General features: G+C 39.2%; 1 protein-coding gene across 2 annotated transcripts; it reads right to left on the bottom strand.

The window, feature by feature from the left end:
- Positions 1–22,952, bottom strand: ATP2A1 (ATPase sarcoplasmic/endoplasmic reticulum Ca2+ transporting 1). Of its 2 annotated transcripts, XM_040356245.1 has the most exons (23): positions 22,585–22,952; positions 19,159–19,176; positions 18,938–19,020; positions 14,953–15,057; positions 13,626–13,764; positions 10,682–10,762; positions 10,506–10,591; positions 10,111–10,408; positions 9,856–10,022; positions 9,621–9,709; positions 9,031–9,133; positions 8,109–8,240; positions 6,885–7,010; positions 6,353–6,571; positions 5,669–6,004; positions 5,311–5,531; positions 4,887–5,089; positions 4,707–4,792; positions 4,366–4,499; positions 4,134–4,251; positions 3,089–3,206; positions 2,820–2,860; positions 1–576 (listed from the first exon to the last, which is right to left on the bottom strand). In XM_040356245.1, the coding sequence occupies exons 1-22, from the start codon at positions 22,700–22,702 to the stop codon at positions 2,856–2,858; spliced, it is 2,985 nt and encodes a 994-aa protein (XP_040212179.1). In that variant the 5' UTR covers positions 22,703–22,952; the 3' UTR covers positions 1–576; positions 2,820–2,855. The 2 variants fall into 2 exon arrangements, with proteins under 2 accessions (XP_040212179.1, XP_040212178.1); XM_040356244.1 differs by lacking the exon at positions 2,820–2,860.
- Between the last annotated feature and the right edge of the window lie 3,084 nt (positions 22,953–26,036).

The following is a 26,036-nucleotide window of genomic DNA, read 5'->3' as shown; positions in this document are numbered from 1 at the left end:
TCAGTTTAACTTATTGTTTAATTTTAATAAATAGCTAGAACAGTTTTCATTTGGTTTTCTCGCTTCCATTTTTTTCCTTTGCTACAAGCTGCAACTCCCACGGAGGGCTGGAAACAGGATAACATGACGCTGCGATTTACAAAACACTGGCTTGGTAACTCTCACTGATGGTGGAGACAATGGGGGGGGGAAAGACATTCTTAGTCCTGGTATACTCCAGCTGGGTGATATTTTCCTTCACTTGTACGCGGAATAATTGAGGCATGACATGAAGGGAGTGCTATAAAAAGGGGCACAATTGGAAGCACAACTTTGAAGGCACTTGAAAAAAAAAAAAATATACGGTATATCAACAGAAAAACAGCCCATCGATAACCCAGCCCTTGCAGTCGGACCTGGTGGACACCAGGAAGTAAGGGCTTTGGTAAGACAGATGGAAGGTTGGCAGTGATGTGTTTCAGAATATCGAGATGAGACATCAGTAAGGGATAATGTAACAGAAAGTCTTAATGGAGGTTTTGGGCTGATATCTGACTTATTTCAGTAAAAAGCTGAATTCCTTTTACTGTGGTTTATCTGTCAAGAAAGAAAGAGGGGGAAGAAATTAATTAGACTTACAGTATGCTTTTAACTAAATCAGATTAATTTCTTGTCCCGGGATATGCACCGGTATGTGCATTTTCATTTCCTGTTTAACTACTTGCCGACCAGCCGCCGCAGTTATACGGCAGCAGGTCGTCTCCCCTGCGCGAGAGCTCGTAGCTCTACGTCGGCTCTCTAAGCGGCCACTAGGGGCGCGTGCGCTCAGCCTGAGGCATGCGCGCGCCCCCCGCTCGTCCCTGACTCCCGTGCATGTGCCCAGCGGGCGCGATTGCCGCCGGGCACCCGCGATTGCTCGTTACAGAGCGAGGACCGGGAGCTGTGTGTGTAAACACACAGCTCCCGGTCCTGTCAGGGGAGAAATGCCTGACTGTCTGTTCATACAATGTATGAACAGCAATCAGTCATTTCCCCTAGTGAGGCCACCCCCCCTACAGTTAGAACACACCCAGGGAACATACTTAACCCCTTCCCCACCCCCTAGTGTTAACCCCTTCTCTGCCAGTGGCATTTTTATAGTAATCCAATGCATTTTTATAGCACTGATCGCTATAAAAATGCCAATGGTCCCAAAAATGTGTCAAAAGTGTCTGAAGTGTCCGCCATAATGTCGCAGTTCCGAAAAAAATCGCTGATCGCCGCCATTACTAATAAAAAAAAAATATTAATAAAAATGCCATAAAACTACCCCCTATTTTGTAAACGCTATAACTTTTGCGCAAACCAATCAATAAACATTTATTGCGATTTTTTTTTACGAAAAATATGTAGAAGAATACGTATCGGCCCAAACTGAGGATTTTTTTAAATATTTTTGGGTGATATTTATTATAGCAAAAAGTAAAAAATATAAATTTTTTTCAAAATTGACGCTCTATTTTTGTTTATAGCGCAAAAACTAAAAACCGCAGAGGTGATCAAATACCACCAAAAGAAAGCTCTATTTATGGTGAAAAAAGGACGCCAATTTTGTTTGGAAACCACGTCGCACGGCCGCGCAATTGTCAGTTAAAGCGACGCAAGGGCCGAATCGCAAAAAGTGCACTGGTCTTTGACCAGCAATATGGTCCGGGGTTAAGTGGTTAAAAAGTTACTCTATGGGATGATGTTTGAAAGTAGAGAAGCCATGTTGCTTACAGTAACCAATCCATCATTCCTACAAGGATTCACTAATACTTGTTGGAGAAGTGAAAGAATTACCTGGTTGATATGGGAAACATAGGCAGTGTACCTTTTCAGACACTTTTAGTACTTTGTACTTTAGTAGCTTACCTTTAAGTTAGGCAGAGACCTACATCCCAGAGCCGCATTTCCCAGTCATGCACTGATTTTTTTCTTTGGTGCACACAAAAGCAGCTAATACAGTATATATAGATCCATTTCACCAGCCCTTTTCATGCAGCGTTTTCAACATGTCAGCAGAAACAAACAATACTTTTTTGTGAACAAAAAAGTCTTCTACGTGATAACATGTTTTCAAATCCGTTGATCCGATTTATTTCTTTTTTAACTCAAACCTTTGTTTTGGTTGCACAAAAATAAATCTGACATCTGGCACATATGATACAATTTTTATATCATATGATTGCTGAGAAATTGGCATTTGCAACAAACATAGCTGTCAAAGAGATTGCAACAAACATAGCTCATAAGATTGGACCTTTCGGAGCTCACGCTGGTTGTTTGATGACGTAAGAGACAACATAGATGTGAAATATAAATAAATGGCGCATAGTGTGAATCATAAAGTAAACCTGGACAAAGGGGAAATCCCTGACAGGTAGAAAGGGTATAATCAGATTATTGTTAATTATTTAAGTCCGTGTGAGGTGTTTCTGTGGTAGGGTGTTAATGTTTTAATTGCAGGTTTTAGTGAGCAAGTTTTGTGATGTATTATTTTGTGAAGTAAACGTGTTTGATAGATCGTAGTGTTTAATGTGTATTACATAGTACAAAAACTAGATTGGACTGTATGTAAAAGTACAGTTGCAGTTTTTTTTTTGTGCTAGGAGTTTGAAATGTCTACTGATGAAGTAGATGTACTGTAAATAGAAACTGGGTGACAGAACTGACAAGACATATATGGAAGCCATATTGTACTCAGGTTAGGTTACAGATGACAGACAGTGGAGCAGCACATGAAGGTGAATGAATATGGGTAACTGCATGCAGATGATACAGACAATAATGCTGTCAATGCATGCAATGAGATGGGATACCTGTTAAACAACAACAGGGAGGTGGTAAGGAAAGATTTATCCTATGGGAGAGGATAGAAAAATACTGGTTTAATATGAAGACATTTAAAATGGAAATGATATTTAGTAACATTTCTGTAACTTATCCAGACTTTGCATTCGAACAGTGATACATTGCTCCTGTTTATGATAGTAATGTATAAAGCAGTTATCTTACTGACTTTAAAATTCAGCCTATTTATCTTGACAAATAAGCCACCGTTGCTACAAACTAAAGTGATTGCACTTACCTTCAAGGTAGTTACGGGCAACAAATTTCAGAAGCTCATCCAATAGGATGACAGGGAAGGAAATTTTCAGTACAACGAACCACTGTTCTACTGACAGAGGTGTCAACTTGAAGATCATCTGAGGAATAGATCAAACAAACAGGATGAGGCAATGTCCTAGAGAATCTACAATTAATGCACATACTTGGTGATTTGTTAATAAAATACATTTTTTTTTTAGCTTTCAAGATTGATGTGTGTTTGAAAATATTACTCTCGATCTGCACTTTTGAATGAAATGCAGCACTGGTTTCATATTTAAAGGATGTTAGTTTTAAAAGTGAAAAAAACAACAGCTTCTTCCTAATATGTAATTATGAAGCTAATACTAGCAGATTTCAGATTCTTGTCAAGTTCACTAACTTGTTAATTTTGTTCATCTTTTGCAGGACATAAACTATATGTTTTTGAAACAATGGAGGAAATATGGGTGCATGTATTTGTTACATGACTTTGCTAGACATTAGATTATAAATAATGCATTATGGGCAATGGCAGGCTTGTTATTGATGGGCTGTGCATTCCAGCGGTACATGCGTCTGCCCTTCCCTCTACATGCCAGGGTCCCAATGTCAGGCTATTGAATACAACACCTTTCCTACATGACTTGATACCTGTGTACACTGGGAATGATGGTCTATGTTATTTGGTTATAATGTTATTTGTTCTTGTTCCTCTTAGTTTACTTGGGGGCACACTCCTTATACCTTGCTTAGACAATAACTGTCTTTGTTAATTTCTTTTGGCATTACTCTGCAATGGATGTGCTTCGCTATATATATACTTCTTCTATTTTGCAAAAAGGATAATAAACACAAATTCAACAAAAATAAGGCATTATGTGTGCCAGAATGACAATTTAGGAACATTAGTGAAAGTAAACGTTAATTGAATATATGATATACAAACTGAAGTGGTCTGTTATTTATTAGCTAAATTATACTTTAATCAATGACTATAGTCTGCTCTTCTTTTTATAATATGCAACTTTAAAATTTTCACTCACAGGCAGAGGTTCAACATAGAGGATAAGGAAGTGGAGGGACATGGAGAGGCAGATGGAGCCCAGCAGCCAAAAGTTGACCCATGGGGGCATTCTGATCAGAGACTGGTTTTCTGAAAGACTGTAAGAAGAAAAGAAGGAATTAATATGTCTCTTTTTGGCATTCTGATATAATAATAAAAGAAAAGTGTGACAAAGGCGAAAAATGAATAGAAGATTCTGATAGTGTTTTTACCTGTTGAGAGCATTGCACATCTCAATTGTGACCAACACAGACAGAGCCATGGTCATTGGAACTGGAGACTCAAAGAGTTCACACTCATGGCCCTCAAATTCGGGATTGTCTTCTGTGCACTGCATGAAGTGGCTCTGGGTTTGGAAAGAAATTAGAATAAGAAAAACGTATATTCTATTAAATAGCAATATTCAAGATGGAGCTTTTGAATTATATACTTCTTTAAAATTTTCTTAAAGGAGTAAAGGAGAAATTTGCAATCTTCACTGCCTGATTATGTACAAAACTGTCCTTTGAAGAAAACATGTGAAAGAAAAAAAAAAATAGAAACATATCCTTACCAGCTGGTAGAAAGTTACATTAGGTCCATTATCAGCATACATAAACCACCAGGCAGCAGCACCAACAGTGGCTGCACCGACGTAGCCTGAACAGAAAGATGATTTGTATGGTTATAAACACAAAGACTTATGACCCAAGAACAAAAAAAGTAAACTGTAATACAAAGCAATGCACCATACCTCCAATGGCCATGTAACGGAAGAAGAGCCATCCGCTGATGAGGGGCTCTTTGGGGCTACGTGGTGGTCTGTCCATGATGTCCAGATCAGGGGGGTTGAAGCCCAGGGCTGTAGCAGGCAGACCATCTGTGACCAAATTCACCCACAGCAATTGTACAGGGATCAAAGCCTCAGGCAGACCCAGAGCAGCAGTCAGGAAGATACTGTTTGAAACAAAAACATGGACCTAGACGTCAAGTTCCCATGACAAATAAAAATGATAAACACCATAGTGACCTAATTTAATGGATGAACCAAAGTATTACAAAATGAGTTGTGAATGTGACTTGAAACGTATTACTTTATTTGGACCAAAACTTGGAGTCTCATTTAAATCTCTAGAGATCCCTGGGACATGAATGGTGTCTGAAAATGAATAACTCACCAGACGACCTCTCCTACGTTGGAGGAAATGAGGTAGCGAATAAATTGCTTCATGTTGTTGTAGATGGCACGGCCCTCTTCTACTGCAGCCACAATGGTGGCGAAGTTATCATCAGCCAACACCATCTCTGAGGCTGTCTTAGCTACAGCAGTACCAGAGCCCATAGCAATACCAATCTCAGCCTTCTTCAGAGCTGGGGCATCATTTACACCATCACCAGTCTGGCAGAAAAAAAGTAATATACGATGTTAGACTTTTGCAGCAGAAAAACATAGTACAGTTATGCAACCAGTCAGAGGGAAAGACGTGCAATATAATTTGGAGGGAATAAAAATCTCTATATAATTGATTTGCATACCATAGCTGTAATCTCATCGCAGGATTGCAGGAACTCTACAATTTTGGACTTGTGAGATGGCTCGACTCTGGCAAAGCAAGAAGCATGTTTGACGGCTTCTCTCTGTTCTGCAGGAGGCAGATCATCAAACTCACGACCAGTGTAGGCACGGTGTGACACGTCGTCATTCTCACCAAAGATTCCAATACGACGGCAGATGGCAATAGCTGTGCCTTTGTTGTCACCAGTGATCATGATGACACGGATACCAGCTTCACGGCAAAGTTGGATGGAGCCCATGACCTCTTTACGTGGGGGATCCAGCATACCCACACAGCCAACGAAGGTCAGGTCAGTCTGTGGAATAGAAGTTAAGTTAGCTGCAGCAGTGTAATCAGTAGATATAAATTAATGTCATAAGTTTGTATTTGCACAGAGAACAGGTTATACTTTGAGATACTAATGAGCTAGCATGAGATATGCAGTTCTGCTGTCAATGTGAGTTAAGTTTTAGATTTTCAGTGATATGGTTTTATTTATTGTTTATAATGGTGATTACCTATTATGGGAAACATGATTTGCCTGTAACTGGCTGCTGAAATCTCTCCGCAGACATGTGTTTGTAACAGGGGGGGGGGGGGGGCATACATTGCCTCACACAGTTTTAAAACGTCATATCTTTTGTAAATAGTGCCACAGCATTACCTCATATTCAGCAAATTTGGTGGCGTCTTCCAGAAGCATGTCTTCTCTCTTGGGGGGAGTGTCCCTTGTGGCAAGGGCCAGACAACGCAGGGTATCTCTACCTGTTCCCCACTCTTTGATTACAGACATAATCTTGTCCTTGATACCAGAAGTGAAGGGTACTCGAGTTGTGCCCACACGTACATAGTTACAACGGTCAATCACACCTTCTGGGGCACCCTATATTATACATAAAAATATAAGACAAAAATTAACTTAAACAAAATACACATGAATACTGATTAAGCACTATATACAAATGCCATGCCGTGTTACTTACATCTTGTGATGATGGCAGCATGTCATGTATAAACATTATTTGCGCCCACATAATTTATGTTTATGCATTTCAGTTCACTAAATAATTATAACATACTTTACAATGCACAGATGATTAGTACCACGAATCTCCCCAAACTCCACCGTTAAAAAGTTTTTCTCTTTTCCGTCAGTTTACTTTTGCAGTGAAATAAGGTTTTAAAATGTATTATACCTTCACAAACATCTTGTTGCCAACAGCAGCACGGGAAGCCTTGGCGGGTGTGCAGTAGGCAGACATGGATTTCCTGTCACGTGAGAACTCAAGAGTGAATTCCTTCTTCATCAGTTGCTTGATAACCTGAGTTATAAGAAGGGTAGTGTTGCTTTGTTAGGGTTCTCATTAATGGCATTTGTTGTCCTTTATTTGTGGTTGATTGTAAATTAGCTATTAAAGTAATACTTGTGATTTTTTTCATTAAGGATTCAATAACTCTATCTTATTTAATGTATCCTATTTAATTTAGACATTTAAAGGGAATGTACTGTATACTTGTGTGACTTTTCTTTTTTTCTTTTGTTTAAAAAAAAAAAAATATGTTGGGTAGATCCATGACTCTGAGTTCGCAAAGCATTCTCAGATTTCTAATATAAAAAAACAGCACTGCTAGCATACCTGGAGATACCCCATGTTTACTTAAGACACACAGTCTGTCATAACTTAGCAATGAGAGAGGCGGCTAGTGTGCCCTTCTTGGGTGACAGATCCTGAAATATGTGAATCTCTGATCTTTCCAGCTCTTCAGGTCTTTTTCAAAACAGCAACTGGTTTATAGACCTAAAGACCACTAAGGCTTTCTTGAAAATGATGAAATATTCAAAGCTTTATCTTTTTGAGCTTAACAAACAAATAAAGGTAATATCGTAAATAATTAAAGTTTTGTATTTTTAACTTAAATTTACAAATAGAACTCTTCTTAGAACAGTTTCTTAAGTTTCATAAAGCTGTGCCTATAATAACAGGTGTTTGGTATAGTGTGTTACATGGGTTAATTAAGAAGCAGATTGTTGGATGGGAGTTAGGTTTCTTGTACATGACAAGTCCAAGGCAGGTGTCTGGTATAGAAAGTCTCTTGAAAAAACTACAGCCAACTTGCTGTGAGTTACATGCTGTAATTAGCTTTCTATATTGGTAGTAAGCTGGGGTAACTTGTCACAAGATGGACCTGCAAATTTGAAGGTTATATACTCTTGTGTAAATCATATATTCAGGATAAGTAAAACGTGTCTCTGTATCTAATCCTGCTGTTTCTCCTGTTAGGTCAGTTTAAAAAAAATTAAAGGCATTTTTGTCTCACAAAGTATAAACATTAAAAGCTTTTCTTTAGGTGCTGGACATGCAATGGCTAAGGCAATGACCAGTATTGGTGGCTGGCACAATATATAATCTGGTACTTACAGAGTTGCAGGCATTGGCACGCTCCACTTTGGACAGACTCTTCACATCGGTGTTGAATACATTCATCTTCTCAACCAGGGTTGTCAGAGCAGTTTCAGTAGCTTCACCAACCTTCTCAAAAACACCTTTAGTCTGGTAAAAGAAAAAGTTTCACAAGGTAAGTTCTGAGCTTAGATTTTCTAGATGTCATCACAGCAGCCACACGAACATGATTAGTGCAATTTTAGCTGACCCTATAGTCTTAAATGACTTTAGTGTTAATTAGAGATAGAAATGACTTCATGCTTTGCATAAGACACATACTGTATTTTAAATGCTCCGTGTTTGAATAGACACACGGAGCTGCGGCTCGGTTCAGTTGCCTCCATAGCAAGCTGCTTGCTGTGGGGGCACTCAACAGGAGGGAGGGGCAGGCGAGCTGGGGAAGGACCCAAGAAGAGGAGGATCTTGCTGCTATGTGCAAAACTACTTCACAGAGCAGGTAAGTATAACATGTTTGTTATTTTGAACCAAAAAAAAACAGGACTTTACAATCACTTTAATGCCCCATACACACCATCAGATTATCTGCAGATTTTTGTCTTTAGATTTACCAAAACCATGTAGTACAAGGGCCTGCCTGATTGCATACAAATTGAAACTCTTAAGGTTTGACCTCATATTATATGGTTTTGGTAAATCTGAAGACAAAAATCTGCAGAAAATCTGATGGTGTGTATGGGGCTTAAGAGTAGGAGTGCTATGTTTCTCATCTAGTCTGAAATTAAAAAAACATATTGTAATTTAGTTTATCACAATCACAAAAGTCACTACACTGAGTTTTTAGTATAGTTCACAAAACTATGAGCCCATGCAGCATTAGATAAACAGGCCAAACATAGTTTAAGGGAAACATATAGTGGTGTAGACTATTTATGTTTACCTCGTTAAAGTCGAGAGAAGAGTCATTGCAAAGTGCACAGATTGTGGCCAACTCCACCAGCCCATCATATTGGCCAGCTTTCACGTTCTTATCATTCTTCTGACTGAGAGGACACCACATAGAAAGAAAGGGGGCCCCGGGAAAGGATGACAGGAGAAAAAGATTTGGTGAGACAGGGAGAGATGGTTTACAGAAGAATAGAGGGGGGACACAGATGTGCAGATATACGCTAGGTAACATAATGATAAAGGATGTCTTAAAATGGACATGGCAGATACCATGGTAGAGTAAAGAATTTAGTTTTAGAACAAAAAAATGTATGAAATTGTACAGAAGGGCACAGGAGGGAGAAAATTAGAGATACAGCGGGATATGGTTGCAAATAGAAAGTAATGCAAGAATAATGATTTGAGCAGATAGAAAGCAAAAGTATGCAATGGGTAAAAGTGTAGGTTCCAACGTAGGCACGTAGGTTAAATGGTGCCGTGTATAAACTCCTAGTGTTCCCTCCTCTGTTCCAGTTTACGGAACTATTGGTTGAGTAGAATGCACCAGTAAACAGAAATGTTTATTTAACTATTTAAACTTACACATCTCCTTCAGGGGCATAGGTAGATCCAGTAATAGTGAATTCATTCAGGGAGGCGACATCGCCTTCAACTTTATCAAGCACAAACATCTATTAAAAAAACAAAAAAAACTTTTGAAACATACTTCTTATGTATTGATTTGGATGCCAGATAGTCACAAAAAGTGACAGTATTTATATAGAAAACACCCCCTATTAGATGAAGACACACAATAAAGGTCATTATGTAGGCTTACCCTGCAGACAGACATCTGGTTGGTGGTCAGAGTACCAGTCTTGTCAGAGCAGATGACTGAGGTGCAACCAAGAGTTTCTACAGAGGGCAAGCTCCTTACAATGGCATTCTTCTTGGCCATACGTCTTGTACCCAGGGCCAGACAGGTGGTGATTACAGCAGGGAGACCTTTGTGAAAAGAGTAACTCTTAGTAAAAAAAAATGGACTACTGCTATCTGTGTATGCTACAGCCACCCTAAAGAATAATGCTCTTACCTTCAGGGATGGCAGCTACAGCCAGAGCCACGGCAATCTTGAAGTAATAGACAGCTCCTTTGATCCAAGAGCCACCATGGATGGGGTCATTGAAGTGTCCAATGTTGATAAGCCATACAGCAACACAGATGAGGGAAATTACTTTTGACAGCTGTTCTCCAAACTCATCAAGTTTCTGCTGCAGGGGGGTCTTCTCCTGTTCAGTGGCTGCCATCTCATCACGAATTTTACCAATCTCAGTGTTGGCGCCAGTGGCAATGACAATACCAGTAGCTTTGCCAGCTCCTACGTTGGTACCCTAAGAAACAGAAAGAAGGTGATCAACTGTTCCACAAAAGCAACAGATAAATTCAACGAAAAGCCCAGTAATAAGGAACAATATCAAAATCACTTACGGAGAACAGCATGTTTTTCTTGTCCTGGTTGACAGCTCTGAGGTCGGGAACAACGTCTGTGTGTTTGATGACAGAGACAGACTCTCCTGTTGGAGGCAAAAATGTTATGTGAGGCATCTACAAGATGAATGAACAAGTATGATGCAAAAAGTTAATAGTGAAAGTGGCTGTCTCACCTGTCAGGATGGACTGATCAATACGCAGAGTGGTGGATTTAATGCTGATGATTCTGATGTCAGCTGGGACTTTGTCACCAACTAGGAAGGAACGACAAGAGATATGTGAAAACCCAACCGTAACCCCAACAAGGTCTTTATTTCATAAAAACTTGTTTTTTTGCAATGTCTGGGAAGAAACGTTTATCATAGTTATAGCATCTTTTAAACTAGCTGAAATGTTTATGAATTTTCTACTAACTATTTTCAAACTACCATTAAAATCATTTTTCCCCACAAAAGATCCGCTGCCTTTGGAATCAAGTTGGCTTATATGTCTGTGATTCTCTTGGTGAAATCTTACCGGCTCCGATATCCCAGAAACAAATAAGATTCCGGCAATTCTCAAATTAACTAAGCTGTAATATTTGTTTGGGTTAACTGCCCTTTTACTGGTTATTGTACATTAGACCAAAGGTTCTCAACCAGGGATCTGTTTTCTGTAAGGCTAGGTCCAGACTAGTGCAGCTTTGACTTGATCTGATTTGTAGGGCGTTTTTGATGTGTTTTTGACGCTTTTTTCATGCTGATGCATTTTTGTTAGGAGATGGAGGCTATACAAGACTGAAAAAGCATTAAAACACATGTACATGCATTTTACATGCATTTTTGGTACCATTGAAGTCTATGAGGCACAAAATTGCGGTGCGTAGCACCTGTACCTTCACCAAAGTCGCATTGCAGTAGTGTTGAACTGATGTGAATGGGCACCATTGAAATCACGTTATATAATTTGTGCAATTCTGTGTGCCCCAAGTGACATTTGAAATTGTACTAGTGTGAACCAGGCCTAAGGGATGCTTTTGACATGTTCAGGGGTTACTTATTTTAGTTAAATTTTATTTCATAACAACACCTTTAGAGCAGCCTTTATCAACCTTTTCAACACGGAGAAACCCTCAAAATACCTTTCCAGCCTCAGGGGACCCCTGCTAAAAATTACTTTATCTACAACTCAGGATACATTTATGTGATGGTCAGTGGGAAGAATGATCCTTACACTTGTGGTCATTGGGAAGAATTACCCCCTTAACCCAGGTTCACACTACGATTTGCTTCGATTTGAGATGCGATTTCACATGTGAAATCGCATCTCAAATCGGCGGCATTTGCCGGCAATTGTCGGCACTGACACCGTCCTAATTGGTGCAACGCCGCATCTGCCGCGCTGCACCAATTTCAAAAAGTAGTTCCTGTACTACTTTTTGCAATTTACATTGACATCTGAGCAGAAACCTGCACAGATTTCTCTTAAATCGCGGCCGAAATCGGCACTGCCAGCGGGAGTGAAATCGTGAAATCGTGCGAGTTCAGCTGAACCAGGGCTTACAGATAGCTAAAAAAAAATCAATGGGAATCAGTGAGAAATTATCCGAGAGGCAGAAATTGGAACTTCAAGCAACCACTAGAGCAGGGATATGCAATTAGCGGACCTCCAGCTGTTGCAAAACTACAAGTCCCATCATGCCTCTGCCACTGTGTGTCATGCTTGTGGCTGTCAGAGTCTTGCCTCATGGGACTTGTGGTTCTGCAACAGCTGGAGGTCCTCTAATTGCATATCCCTGCACTAGAGGAACCCTTGAGTTCCATAGAACCCTGGTTCAGAAACTCTGCCTTACTGCTTTAGCAAATAATAAACCCCTTTTAAAGAGATTTATTTTTGTTATTTAAAATCATAAAGGATTTTATGAAAGGTTTTAAGCAGTAGATGCTTTCACTGCTTGAATGTATGTAATGTTTTCGAAAGGCTCACATTTCGCCTAGAATAGTCAGTGTGTGTTTTGGAGCTTTTATGATTGTCTATCATTGTTTTAAGTAGTATAGACCCTTTACAGATTAGCAAATATAAAAATAAAGATACACTTATAAATTCAGTATACACCAGTATTTGTTTTATTATTTGTGTGTTTAGGACTGCAAAGTCGCCTTAAAAGAAAACAGCTTTTGCAATTGCCATAGGGGTTGCAAACAATGCAGATAGATGTCTTTGACTTACAAGAATATACTTTTTTTTTGTTTTACAAATTTACACAGTATTTTGATGAAAATTTAATTTTGCATTATATAGAGCTCATAATATTTTAAATTAGGAAGGAACATTTAAAAAAAGTTTTTTTTTAAACTAACGTTATGATTCCACAAAGTCATTTAAAAAAATATTTTTATGTAATCTTTCTTTTCAAGTTTCGAAAATTACAAAAGAAATAAAGTAAAAAGACATGTCAGCATCTATAAAAGCATACACGTCCAAAGTTTACAAATTAAGTCATTTCCAAGACAACATCCATGAGTATGAGTACATATCAAAGAGTCAGGTCCATATCAAGCATGGAGGAGTTATGGACCTGACTCTGATATCTGCTCATACTTTTTTGTATATCGACAGTTTTACATGCTCTAAATCATTGAAATGTCTGCAATTGGGTATCTGTTGAACTACTGCTAAGTACTGTGTGTTGTAGTGATTTATTTTATGTGGGATTTTAACAATAATTGTAAAGTTTATTTTTTTTATATACGTACTGCCTCTTGTTGTGCCCACAAAGTCTGCTATTTTTTTGAGAAGGTCTAGATTACTTTCTCAATCCGTTTTTCTCTCCATTTTGTGAAAAGGTACATCTTGTTTTTGCGTGAGTAAACCCCATAATATTCAGCAGATTATGCAATGCAAAGCCATATTCCAAAAGGCATAGATTTGCAAGTTTTCTCTATCTATCAAAAGCCAGTAATTTGTTGTATGCATTGCATCCTTGGGTAAAATGGCACAGAAGCAAGTTGCCCTATTGTGTATGTTCTAGTGAAAGATAATGTTCGTTGAAACAGTGGCTATGGATTGAGCTACACATCTGAAATTAGAGTATATAGGGAAATATATTCTTCAATATTAAGACATTAAGATGCTCACCTGCAATTTCAACAATGTCTCCTGGCACAATCTCTCTTGCCTTGATTCTTTGTACAGATTTTCTGTCACTGCGGTAGACTTTTGCAATCTCGGGCTCATATTCCTTAAGAGCCTCAATAGCATCTTCAGCATTTCTTTCCTAAATTACAATAAGGACTTTTTTTATTGGGAATTTTGTCTCATTTAACAATTGTCTTTCAATTTTTTTAAGTACTGGGTTTGATTTACTAACATGTAAAGCTAAATGGAGTGCAGTGAAGTGACGGGAGTCTGTGTTCACGTCAAATATCCAGTCAGAGAAGAAATTAAAACATAGTTCCTGAATGTTGAAGTGAACACAGATGCACTTCATGTTGTCATACTTTATCATATTTTAGTAAACCCGCCCCATTGACACCTAACCTCCCTGGCGGTAATCCGGAGTGTGGGCGGGGGGTTAAATTTCGGTACCATTAGCGTTAACCCCGAGCCACGCTCGAGATTGCATTGCAGAATCCTGTTATAGGTAACTTACTTTGTCCCCAGGATCCTGCGATGTCCCCCCCACGGTGTCCTCTGCCCGATGCTCTGTGTTCCGGGCTCTGTTCCCTGCGAGCGTCGCAACGCATGGGGGCGGAGCCAGGCGGCAAATTTAAAAAGTACAAAACGCATAACACATACAGTACACTGTAATCTTACAGATTACATTACTGTATCAAATCATTTCACATCCCGTTTTGTCCCTAATGATTTGTCCAGTGCCCTGCCTGCAGTTTTTTATTATATGTACTATTCTTTCTGCCTGGAAACCTGAGATTGTCCATGGCAACCAAACAGTGTCCCTTTACATCAAAAGCTGTTTTAGACCAGCTAGAAAACAGCGATAGTAAATTAGAACACTTGCAGAATTGAGCAATAATGAATCGTGGGGAAATTAATTTTATTATTATTATATTATTATTTTTTATAGTTATTTATTATATTATAATTTATTATTTCGTGTTTCAAACTTTATCATACCCGGGATGTCTACTAGACTCTTGTTTGGACAGATTTAAGCCCACAGGTCTTCCTAGCAGAGAACATAGTGGATCACAGCAGATGAATGCAGGTGGAACTGTGACATTGAAAACTGAATAATCCAAAGGAAAATCTATTATTGAAAGCTGAAAAGATCTGATTATAGATTTGGGATTTTTTTTAAACAAGTTAAAAGGCAAATAAGAGGAAATGTTTTTTCCTAAAATATTATATCTCTGATTCAATGTTAAACATAAATAGGGAAGTTACTGTCATTTCCTCTCAGTCAGTAATACTGGAGAAATGACAGCACTGAAGGTGTACTTACCTGCCAGACTCCTACAATTGCGTTAGCGATCAAGATCAGGAGGATGACAAAGGGTTCCACGAAGGCTGTGATTGTCTCTTCACCTTCCTCAAACCAGGCCAGCACCTGAAAAGAAGTGGGAGTCATCATCACTTTTTTCTTTTCTCCATGGAAACTACACCGTAGAATTTATTTTCATAGACTACATAATTACCCACACCAAGTATGTGTATAGATTGTGTACAGAGGGAGGGAGCTTTAGAAATCAGGGACATAAAAATAGCTATTAAATGATTTATAAGAAACATTTGGGGGTTGATTTACTAAAATGGAAGAGTGCAAAATCTGGTGCATCTGTGCATGGTAGCCAATTAGCTTCCAGGTGTTTTTGTCAACGCTTAATAGAGCAAGCTGAAGTTAGAAGCTGATTGCTCACTTCCTGTTTTGCTGTGAGACAGGAAGTGAAGGTAAAATGGGATGCAGAATACCTTGCTTTATCCAAAATGAGAAAAAATAAGTTTTGCCTATACTCTACTTTAATCATTTCTTTACTACTTACTGTGTTTGTACAGTTACTAGCTTGGATCAAACTGCTAAGGCTCCTCCATGAAATGTTTGATTCATTTCTGTATATGATATGGTAAAGCTTCTGTTGATTTATTTATTTTTTCTAATAAAGAATGCCTGCAGTCTGTGTTATAATTCTATGTTTGCATTTTGACTTTTATATGTGTATTGGTTCTCAAGTGTACACATTGGGGTGGATTTACTAGAGACTGTGTGTTTTGCAAGTGCAGTTGCATTCTGCAAGTGTGGCTGCGCTCATTTTCCCCAGAGCTTAGTAAATGTGGTAAAGCTTTGCTGATTTACATCATCCAATCATGTACAAGCAAAAACGCCGTCTTTTTTTTTATTTTTTACCTTGCTCCTGGGTATTCTTTACCAAATGAAGCTTCACCACATTTACATTGACTAAGGAAAATGAGTGCAACTGCACACTTTATTTAACTTTAGCAAACCCACCCCCCAAGTTTTTTTCCATAGAAGAATATGTCATAACTGTAAAAAATGTAAAGCCTGTCACTATGGGGGAGATTTACTAAGACTGGTGCACACAGAATCTGGTGCAACTGTGCATAGTAATCAATCAGCTTCTAACTTCAGCTAGTTCCATTAAGCTTTGACAATAATACCTGGAAGCTGATTGGTTAATATGCACAGCTGCACCAAATTCTTTTTCATCAGTTTTAATAAATCTCCCACCAAGTGTCTCAAATCATTGTTATATCAAAAAATGGTTATCGATGAAGCATGTCTTAACACCGCTCTTGTAGAAGAAATCGCACATATCCCCATTGGCCTGTGCTATTGAGACTCCCATAGAATGTACTGGATATGTCTTTTGATAGTAGAATCATAAGGAGCCGTATATTTTGAAATTAGTAGAATATATTATCTGTTTATGTGTTTTGCACTATTTACCCTAATGGTTCTGCTGCCTACTGTGGTTCTGCACAGCACAGTGTCACGGCAGAACACCTCTCATTATAAACAGGCTCTTGGGTTACAGTGGAGTAGATTTACAGCTATTTTATGGGGCCCTCTCATGCTTCATGCAGCTGTTGCCCTCGAAAAACACACAGCCATGCGGGGCTGTCACTCAGAGGTGGTAAGAAACTCCCACTGTCTCCCCTGACCTCCCTTCTCTCACTGGGCCTCCTCCTGCAGTCTCCCAGCAGCTGTCTGACACTTGAGCTGGCCACTGGCCGGATCAAGTTATCCTCAAGACAAATTTAACCTGTAGAATGTGCGCTCACTGGGGAAAGAAAAGGTCAGGGTTAGAACCCAGTTAACTCTTTTATGCTACCAGTATCACGTGTATGTTTGAGTAGTAGGTGGCTGTACAAAAAATATATGTTCTGGAAAACCAAAGCAGACCCCCCAACCTAAGAGGGACATTGAATCATAATTTGTGTTGGGCTAACGCATGGTCCAAAATGTTAGCTATAAATTGTAATAAATGAGTGCCATAATTTTAAGGGTGTTTATTAAAAGTGTTCCATGTGTCTTTTTTTTTTTTTTGGGTGTAATAGTTTTTGATGAATGCAGGCTCTTGACATCTGTTAGCATAATGTAGCACATTCACATTCAGGTTTGGTATGTTTATATTCTCTTGTGATAAAAAAGGAGGTGTCTGATAACCAGCAGTGTTAGCTGACGCTGTCCACATTCTGAATTCAGATGCTTTTAGTCCAGGGGCACATCCCTGGTTACAGATTTTTACACAAAGTCACAAAGGCATCTGCCTGTAAATAAAGTATGAAGATATTTTAGGCTGGCTATAGACAAGCAGATGTCCTACTAAAACTGTTGACGTACATTCCGTACCTAGTAGCTGACAGAATAATGTTCATGTGTAGGAAAATATTTGTTCCCTTTTCTCCTTTGAAAAGGAGACAGCCGGAACCCATTGGCACACAATAAAAATAAAAATTTAAGAACTGTGTATATGATAATTCGGTGATTTGCTAAAGGCAAATGGACTGCACACTTTGCAAGTGCAGTTACTCCAGACCTTAATAAATACGTTAAAGCTTCACTTTTCAAACACTACGCAATCATTTGCAAGAAAAATATTGGACATAATTGGATGATAGAAGTCAGCAGAAAGTCCAACACAAATAATTGTTACTGCTCACTAGGAAAGGCCTATGCTGAATAATTATTGCATTAACATTACCAGCAAATTACTTGCAAAGATTGAAATGTTAATAATCATCTTATAGAGTTAGTAAAGTCTCCTTGAGAGTACAAAAAAAGTGCCCCCCCTGGAAGTTTAAATCACACTGTACTAGTATGAGACTTACCTACAAGCGGAGCCCTCCAGCCCTGGGCTGTCACGGCTCCCACAATCTTCGACGGCTTCTGGGTTCCGAATTTTTGGCACGTGAGTCACTTCGCCACAGCATGCAGAGCGTGTCGTAATTGCGGTCTGAGCTGTGCATGCATACACGGCCCAGATTGCATTACTGCTGAGAGTCAGGGGGGACATTTATGACAGAAGAGACCTAGGGTCTCGTCTTTTATCAAAACCTTGCCGTTAGTGGAATTTTGGCATGTGGGCACTTTAATAGTATAGATAGAGCAATTAACCTACCTATATTATATAGATGGGAACACAAATAAAAAGTGTATGTGTTGTCTATAGCAACCCGTTATGTGATCACAATCATTTTCTAAGGCCCCCACACACTGTCTGCTGATCTCCGCTGATGCAGAGCAGACACAGCCCCCTCTCCTCTATAGGAGGTCGGATGTAAACAGACCGCCTGTCTGTTTACACCCGACTACCATCTGATCCGCTAGAGGGATCGGGGAAACATCCCCATCTGTCTGTTTTGAGCAGATAGGTACGGATTGGATGAAGGCCAGTGTTCTCAATAGAGAAAAGTGGAGGGCACGATTAGGTTTGCCCAAAAAACTTGACAGGCGGACCTAATCGGGCCCAAGTTGGACTTGAAAAGTGATTGCTGGAATACAGCCACCATTGAGAACACTCCACTTTTCTGTCCTTCAGTTTTCACATTTAAGGCCCGGTATGTTCTCTTCCTGATACAATCTGTGCATTTGACTGTCGTCATGCACTAATGCAGAGTGATATCTGTAGTACCACTGTAGTAGTACCACTGTACCACAAGTATGTTGTAAGAAAAGTAAAAAAAAATGTGAATATGTGTTTTTAAGAGTTGATAAATGTTGTTTTTTTGTACTGCTGCTGTTCTTCTGACTTATGTTTTCAAGTGAGCAGAATGGAGAATATGCTCAGTCGTTTGTCTGAAATAAGAATTGTGTATATAAAGCGCAAGCTGTTCTTGCCAAAAAAAAAGTCTATCCTAAAATATGTGTAACTGGTATATCATTAGCAATGTCCAATTGGATAACACAAGGTATTGCATTTTCAGTCGATCAGTGCCATTAAGTACTATGCGCAGCTTTGCATACTTACAAATGAGATGATGGCAGCCAGCAGCAGAATTCGGACAAGCAGATCTTCAAACTGTTCTGCAACTAACTCCCAAATTGATTTTCCTGTGGAAAAAATGAGAGTTTGTCAGTCGTCAGGGACATACAAGACTTTAGAGTGTTTGCAGTTTTATTCATTCTTATGGAGGCCAACCTCCAAAGCACACACTAAACTGTGTATTAATGTGACAAAAAAAAACTCACCTTCCTCTGCTGGGAGCTCTGTTTAGCGAAGGATACAGGGAAAAAAAAAGAGACAAAAGAGAAAAAAAATTAGTTTCTAAATTTAACAGGGAATTAAAATAACTATATGATGACAATGCAGTGATACAGCAATTATAAGTGCGCATGTCAGGAGAGACTGATAGTGACAACATATGAACTTTCCCCATTTTCCAGATCAGGATATGGCTAGTAGTAGTTAGTCACATTCAATTGGACTTCTTCTATAATGACAAGATGTTTTGTGTGTGTGTGTGTGTGAGATCTTGACCTACACCTATAGTAGGCCTAAGAAATATATAAGGAATTTTTAGTTTTTGGCAAATCCAATGCCCTATAAATTAAGGCAACCTGTTCATATTTATTTTTATTTTATTTTTATCTTGTGGTGACATATAATGTGTAATAAAGCTAACTTGCATCAACTGCACAATTAAATCCTGCGTTGGTATACGTCACATTAACACGCTGAGTAACAGAATATGAAGTATGTCATGCATTCTCTTATAAGTACACTTGTGTTTTCATCCCTGTGGATTTAAGAATGGACTTCAATATGATTTTACTGGTGTCGTGTACTTGTTTTTCTCCTCTTATATATGATTCTAAAAAAAAAAAAAATATTTATGGTAGGCACTGTAGGCCTGAATTATTTAAACTTGAGCAAAGGTGATCCAGAGCAATTCATAGGATTCCTTCTTTCAAGTTCCAAGGAATTACAGTAACTGATTGGCTGCAAGCTACCCTTAACTAACAGGACATATTTTATTAAATGCATAAGTAAGAGGATTGCGTCTTTTATAAAAGAGCCAAGTGAGTAACAGCGGCAAGAGTGTTGCAAAAGACACAAAGGGTGAGGCATAATTGTGGCCAAGACTGAATCAAATGTGTTATCAAATGCTTATGTTGATGATGTTTTTGCAAGAGTCCTATCCTGGGGGGGTTATGTGACAGCTTTGTAAATCCTGCTGTCAGTTTATGTCACGCAGATACTATGTATGTGCCTCACGCTGAGGGAACAGAATGCTCCCGGACATGTATCTTTGGATCTTGCACTACACAATGTTATCCTGGCCAAAGTAGTGGTGTAGAAACCCCAAGGTGCCCTTTGACCTTTTTGTACGCACAATATGATGTAAGTTGGATGATTAATGAAGCTTCTCTTAGAAGAGGGGCTAAAATGTGACATGTTAAATTTTGATACTCTGGTCTATTTGTTGGTGCCATAGCTGAGAAAAATAGCTGAAATAAAAAGAAAAATAGCTATGTAACCTGTAGTTAGCGCATGCGGTTTTAGGTCAAGAAAAGGTAAATGTTGGGCTAAATTAATTTTGGCACTTGGTGAAAAGCATTAGCCTTGTTAAAGTTTGGAACCTATGCTTTTCTTTCTACCGATGGAAAAAAATATTTTGTATCAGTTGCAATGTTATATACAGTATGTGGGAAAGGATTGATAATTGTAGACAGTTAGCCTTCCTTTACGTATGCTGTGCTTAGTTAGGTCGTTCGTATAATGTTTTTTTTACTAATAAAATAATGCTAATTTGTACATTAAATGCATCTAAGTAGCGCAAATTGTAGGTCTGTCTCTAAATTTAGACCTTCGGCTGCAGTAAGCCTGAGTATCAATATGTCTATATATAGAGATGCATGACTTATTATGAAAGTATTTTGGGGCACACTGGCTGACATTGAGATTTGGGAAGACCACTGTAAGGATCTCTTCTCTCAGCAGTTTGTAGCCTGGGACTCTCTTGAAGGACACAGCGGAGATGGCTGTATAAGGCGAGTGACATCATGGGCTGGATCTAATACCCCAACACTAAAATACCTCTCACTGCCATCTGAGGAGCCAGCTAGGCTCCAATGTATAGGGATAGTTCAGTGTCTATATACCCTGCTGCATACCTTTAAGTAGGCCTACATATGACTAGTTATGTGCAGTATGTCTTTAGTGTGATACTGTACTGTGGATGTCATCTGATATGTACAGTATATGCATACATATACATAAAACTTGCAGTGGTGAGTAGGTGTTGCATTACCTCTATACATCTTTATATCACTAGGATACTATATCACTGATTTAATTACGGTTTGTATTTATAGAACACAGAAAGCCCATCCTGCTGCAGATTGTTATAAATCAGGTATATGTTATATGGGATGATATAGTAAAGCACTTAGTCATTCTCTTTATCTATAAGCTAATATAGCACAAGTTGTACTGCAAGCTGTCGTGCCAGCTCATAGATGTGTGGCTCCTACATCAGGAATGTGACATTTAGAGAGATCCCCTCATTGTCCCCTGGGACTAGTAAAAGACAATCATAGCAACTCCATAATAACACAGCCGGGAACCCCAGAGTTATGTGTCAGAGGAAAGATACCTATACAGTCTATATATATACTATTTATAACAGTATAGAATTCATCAAAATAAACTTCTTCCTCCAAAACCACTTCAGTGCAGCAATCTTATCACATGCATGGAGAACAAGAAGCACAGATAGATATAGAGGTCTTCTCTTGTCAGTGTAGACAAAACAGAGCTCATCTTCTACCGTGACCTATCACTAACAGCAGGGTGACAAGTGGCACAGAACAGATGTCTTGCACTCCGCCAGCCCTTCAATGCAAAGTGCATCACTTACATAGTCATACACACAAGAACTAAAATACATGGCTGAACATGTCGGAGGAAGGGGTGCACCCTTCGAGTGACACCGCTGTGCTTCCTAGAATTAATAACTACATTCTGTACATTCGTCCTTTACTTTTTGCACACTTTGTGGCATTTTTAATTATGCCTTCTGGACTAAGAAATAGATATAGTTACATTTTTGTAATCATATTTTCCTCTATTTTTCCGTAATTTATTAACCAACAGCTATCCTACCATTCGCTTTGTTATATAACAAACTTCCTGGTCCTAATAATCTCACAGCAAACGTTTTTTTGCAGTAAAACTTCTAAAAATGAAAAATGTATCAGGATTTAGTGGTAGCTGTTTCATGAATGCTTTCATGTATTAGGCTCATGAAATATTGCCCACCATCCTGTGGTGTCATTTGCTTCTCTCTGAACTAAAGGTAAATAAGGATAAAGATCTACTTTATCCATCGCCTATCAGCCATTCTCCGATATCACTTTTTTACCTACCTATTTGAGCCACATAAACTTAATTTTATATATATATATATATATATATATATATATATACTTTTAATGTTGCAAGTCTCTAAGTTTAATTGTTGATTAGATGCTGTCTGAAACCCTTTTCAAACTCTTAGGCCAACAGTGTAACTTTATTTTTCAACTTTTTTTTTTTTTTTTTTTGCAGAGATTTTTAACTTGCAACAAATTTCCATTGACACACCGCACAAAAAATGAGATTGTAAAACATACCATTAGGTCCATATTTTTCAAAGTTTTTCTTGACCTGTTCAGGAGAGAAACCTGTAGTTTCGTTGACCCCAAAATAGGCCAGGCATTCCTCAGTGCTTTTGGTGTGTGCGTTCTCCATCTTTGCCTCTCAGCCCTGTTGCAAAGGGCTCGCCTCGTCCTTAAAGTAAAGAAGTTTCTTCTATCCCCCCACCGCTTATGGTCGACAAAGTCTTTGAAGGACAGATCCCCCTTTTCTGCAGCTGAGTATTTTCCCTTATAAGCCGACCCGTGGCTCAACAGCTCATCTCCTGCCCTCTGTCCTTAGCAGGAGACTGGAACACCTTTAACCCCGGACCTCCACACAGAAGCTGTCAGAGAGAACCTTTGCTGGAGAGGTGCTTATAAGAGAGTTGAGAAGACCCCACCCCAACCCTGTGCTGTAATTGGTTAAGGGGCGGGTCGATGTCAGCTCATGCATTAACACTGGGTCCAGTCCTTTACAGAAAGGAGACCCTCTTTGGTTTTTTTGTTTTTGCTGACTTGATATGAGCTTTGTAGGCGTTTCATCAAGGCACACACATGCATACACACACACACCAGCCTGTCAATCAATATCCTGGACACGCTTGTAAAAAAAATACAGTGGGTGTCCCTCCCTCAGATCCCATCCTGGCAGAGACTCCCCCTATCTCTCTCCTCTCAGCCCATTCAAGTTATTTCTGTCACCTGTCCATAATTGTTATATATATTCAGACCGGGTCTTCTTTGCCACACGCTCGTTGCTTGTCACTTACATAATTACCTTCCTTTTATCTTTCTTTTATCACTCTTGTAAATACCATTAATTGTTCCAGCTGCTTTCCTCTCCTTGAAAAATATTGTTGTGTTACGCTTAGTCACATTTAATCTGCAGCTCTTGCTTTTGTGTTTAATATCCAGCTACTGTTACTTGTTGAAAAAATTCCCATTCAGCACTATTGCTGACATTGTCATTGGTTTGCATTTGTTTCCTTAAATGTGACCAGTGTAAAATGTATTACTTCTTCTTCCAAGTTCTCATCTTCAAATGCTATTGTATACATAGAGCATGTTCAATAAGAGGTTGATTCATCTGCAGAGTGCAGTAGCCCGTAGCAACCGGGAATTGTTATCTTTTCTTTAAACCAAGATATGTAAAGCTGAATTTTATCACAATGGGTAATTCTTCACTGCATCACTTTACCATAAAGAAAACTCACTGGGGTTTCCCCACTCAGCTTTGTGGAATAGGAGCTGCTTGAATCTGGGTTCATACTGTCTTCGGGTGTGATGCGTCCATGTTTTTTGTTTCAGGGACGAATCAGGCACAAATGTTTGGCTGAATTCTGACCTAAAACTGAGCCAAAGACCAAGAGGACCCTTGTGAAATCCACTTCATGGCCACCACGGAGCTGTGTGAGACCCGGTCACAGTCTCCTGTCATGCAAATTGGATGTGGGGAAACCGCATCCAATTTGCATCAGTTTGAACCCAGCCTTAACCTCCCTGTCGGTATGATTATGTCTGGAATTTTGTACCAAAAGCGGTACAATTTTTTGCATGGAAATTTGGCGTTTTATACTGTAGGCCTGCAATTCTTAGAAATAACTCACTTAAATCTGTCCAAACAAGAGTCTAGTAGACATCCCCCGGGTATGATAAAGTTTAAAACACAAAATTATAATATAATAAATAACTATAAATAATTATAACAAATAATAATGTAATTATAATAAAAATTATTCAATAATGTAATCAAATCAAAAACACTGAAATTTGCTCAGTTGCAGAATTGTCGCTGTCATTATTTTTATTGTTTGATGACGAATTTCCCCACAAATCACTATCACGCAATTCTGCAAGTGATTCTAATTTATTATCGCTGTTTTCTAGCTGGTCTAATAGCACTTTTGACATAAAGGGACACTTTTTGGTTGCTATGGACAATCTACAGTTTTCAGGCAGAAAGAACAGTTTTTATTATATAAAAGTGTATGCAGAACACTGGACAGACCACTAGGGACAAGGGGGGGGGGGGTGTATTTATTTCATACAGTACTGTAATCTATAAGATTACAGTATACTGTATGTGTATTGTGTTTTTCACTTTTTGAATTTGGCGCCAAACTCTGTCCCTGTGTGTCGTAGGGAACGGAGCTCGGCGGCACTGTGAATCGAGCGAGGAGACAGCGGAGGAGCCCGCACACACAGCGGGGACACATCGCAGGATCCAGGGACAAGGTAAGTAACTTCCCCCTGCAATCCCGAGTCTCGGGGATACCGTATTTGGTATAAAAAATTCTGCTAAGGAGGTTAATCTATTTTTCACTGAAAATTGCACAATTCGCATCAGTTTATAAAAGCATAGTAGTACTTAATTACCATGCGTTATGTGTTAATTTAAATAAGTAATTCATTATCAGTTCACTGTGTGCTGCTAAATTTACTTACATACAGTATCTCAAAAAGTGATTGCACCCCTCACATTTTTGTAAATATTTTATTATATATTTTCATGTGACAACACTGAAGAAATTACACTTTGTTACAATGTAAAGTAGTAAGTGTACAGCTTGTATAAGGCCCCTTTCACACTGGGGCGGGAGGTGCGGTGACGGTAAAGCGCCGCTATTTTTAGCGGCGCTTTACCACTAATTTCGCGGTCATATTCGGCTGCTAGCGGGGGTGGTTTTACCTCCCGCTAGCGGCTGAGAAAGGGTTAAAACCTATATATATATATACACATATAGCCGCGGTGTCCCATTGATTTCAATGGGCAGGAGCGGTGAAGGAGTGGTATACACACCGCTCATTTACCGCTCCAAAGATGCGACTAGCAGGACGTTTTTTTCCATCCTTCCAGCACACCACTCCAGTGTGAAAGCCCTCTGGCTTTCACACTGGAGAAAGAGCAGCCACTGTTTCAGGTCGCTTTGCAGGCGCTATATTTAGCGCAATAGTGCCTGCAAACCGCCCCAGTGTGAAAGGGATCTAACAGTGTAAATTTTCTGCCCCTGCTAAGTAACGCAACACACAACCATTGATGTATAAACCGCTGGCAACAGAAGTGAGTATACCCCTATGTGACAATGTCCAAATTGGGCCCTATTAGCCATTTTCCCTCCCTGGTGTCATGTGACTCGTTAGTGTTACAAGGTCTCAGGTATGAATGGGGATCAGGTGTGTTAAATTTGGTGTTATCGCTCTTACTCTCTCATAAAGATGGCCTATGCTATAAGAAGATTGCCAAGACCCTGAAACTGAGCTGCAGCATGGTGGCCAAGACCATACAGCGGTTTAACAGGACAGGTTCCACTCAGAACAGGCCTCGCCATGGTCGACCAAAGGCGTTGAGTGCTGCCAGCATTGCTGCAGAGGTTGAAGTGGTGGTGGGGGGGGGGGGGTCAGCCTGTCAGTGCTCAGACCATACGCTGCACACTGCATCAAATTGGTTT

This window comes from Rana temporaria, chromosome 6, assembly GCF_905171775.1.
Source record: "Rana temporaria chromosome 6, aRanTem1.1, whole genome shotgun sequence".
NCBI lineage: Eukaryota > Metazoa > Chordata > Amphibia > Anura > Ranidae > Rana > Rana temporaria.
The sequence above is the reverse complement of the archived record's forward strand: the minus strand, read 5'-3'. Positions and strand labels throughout refer to the sequence as shown.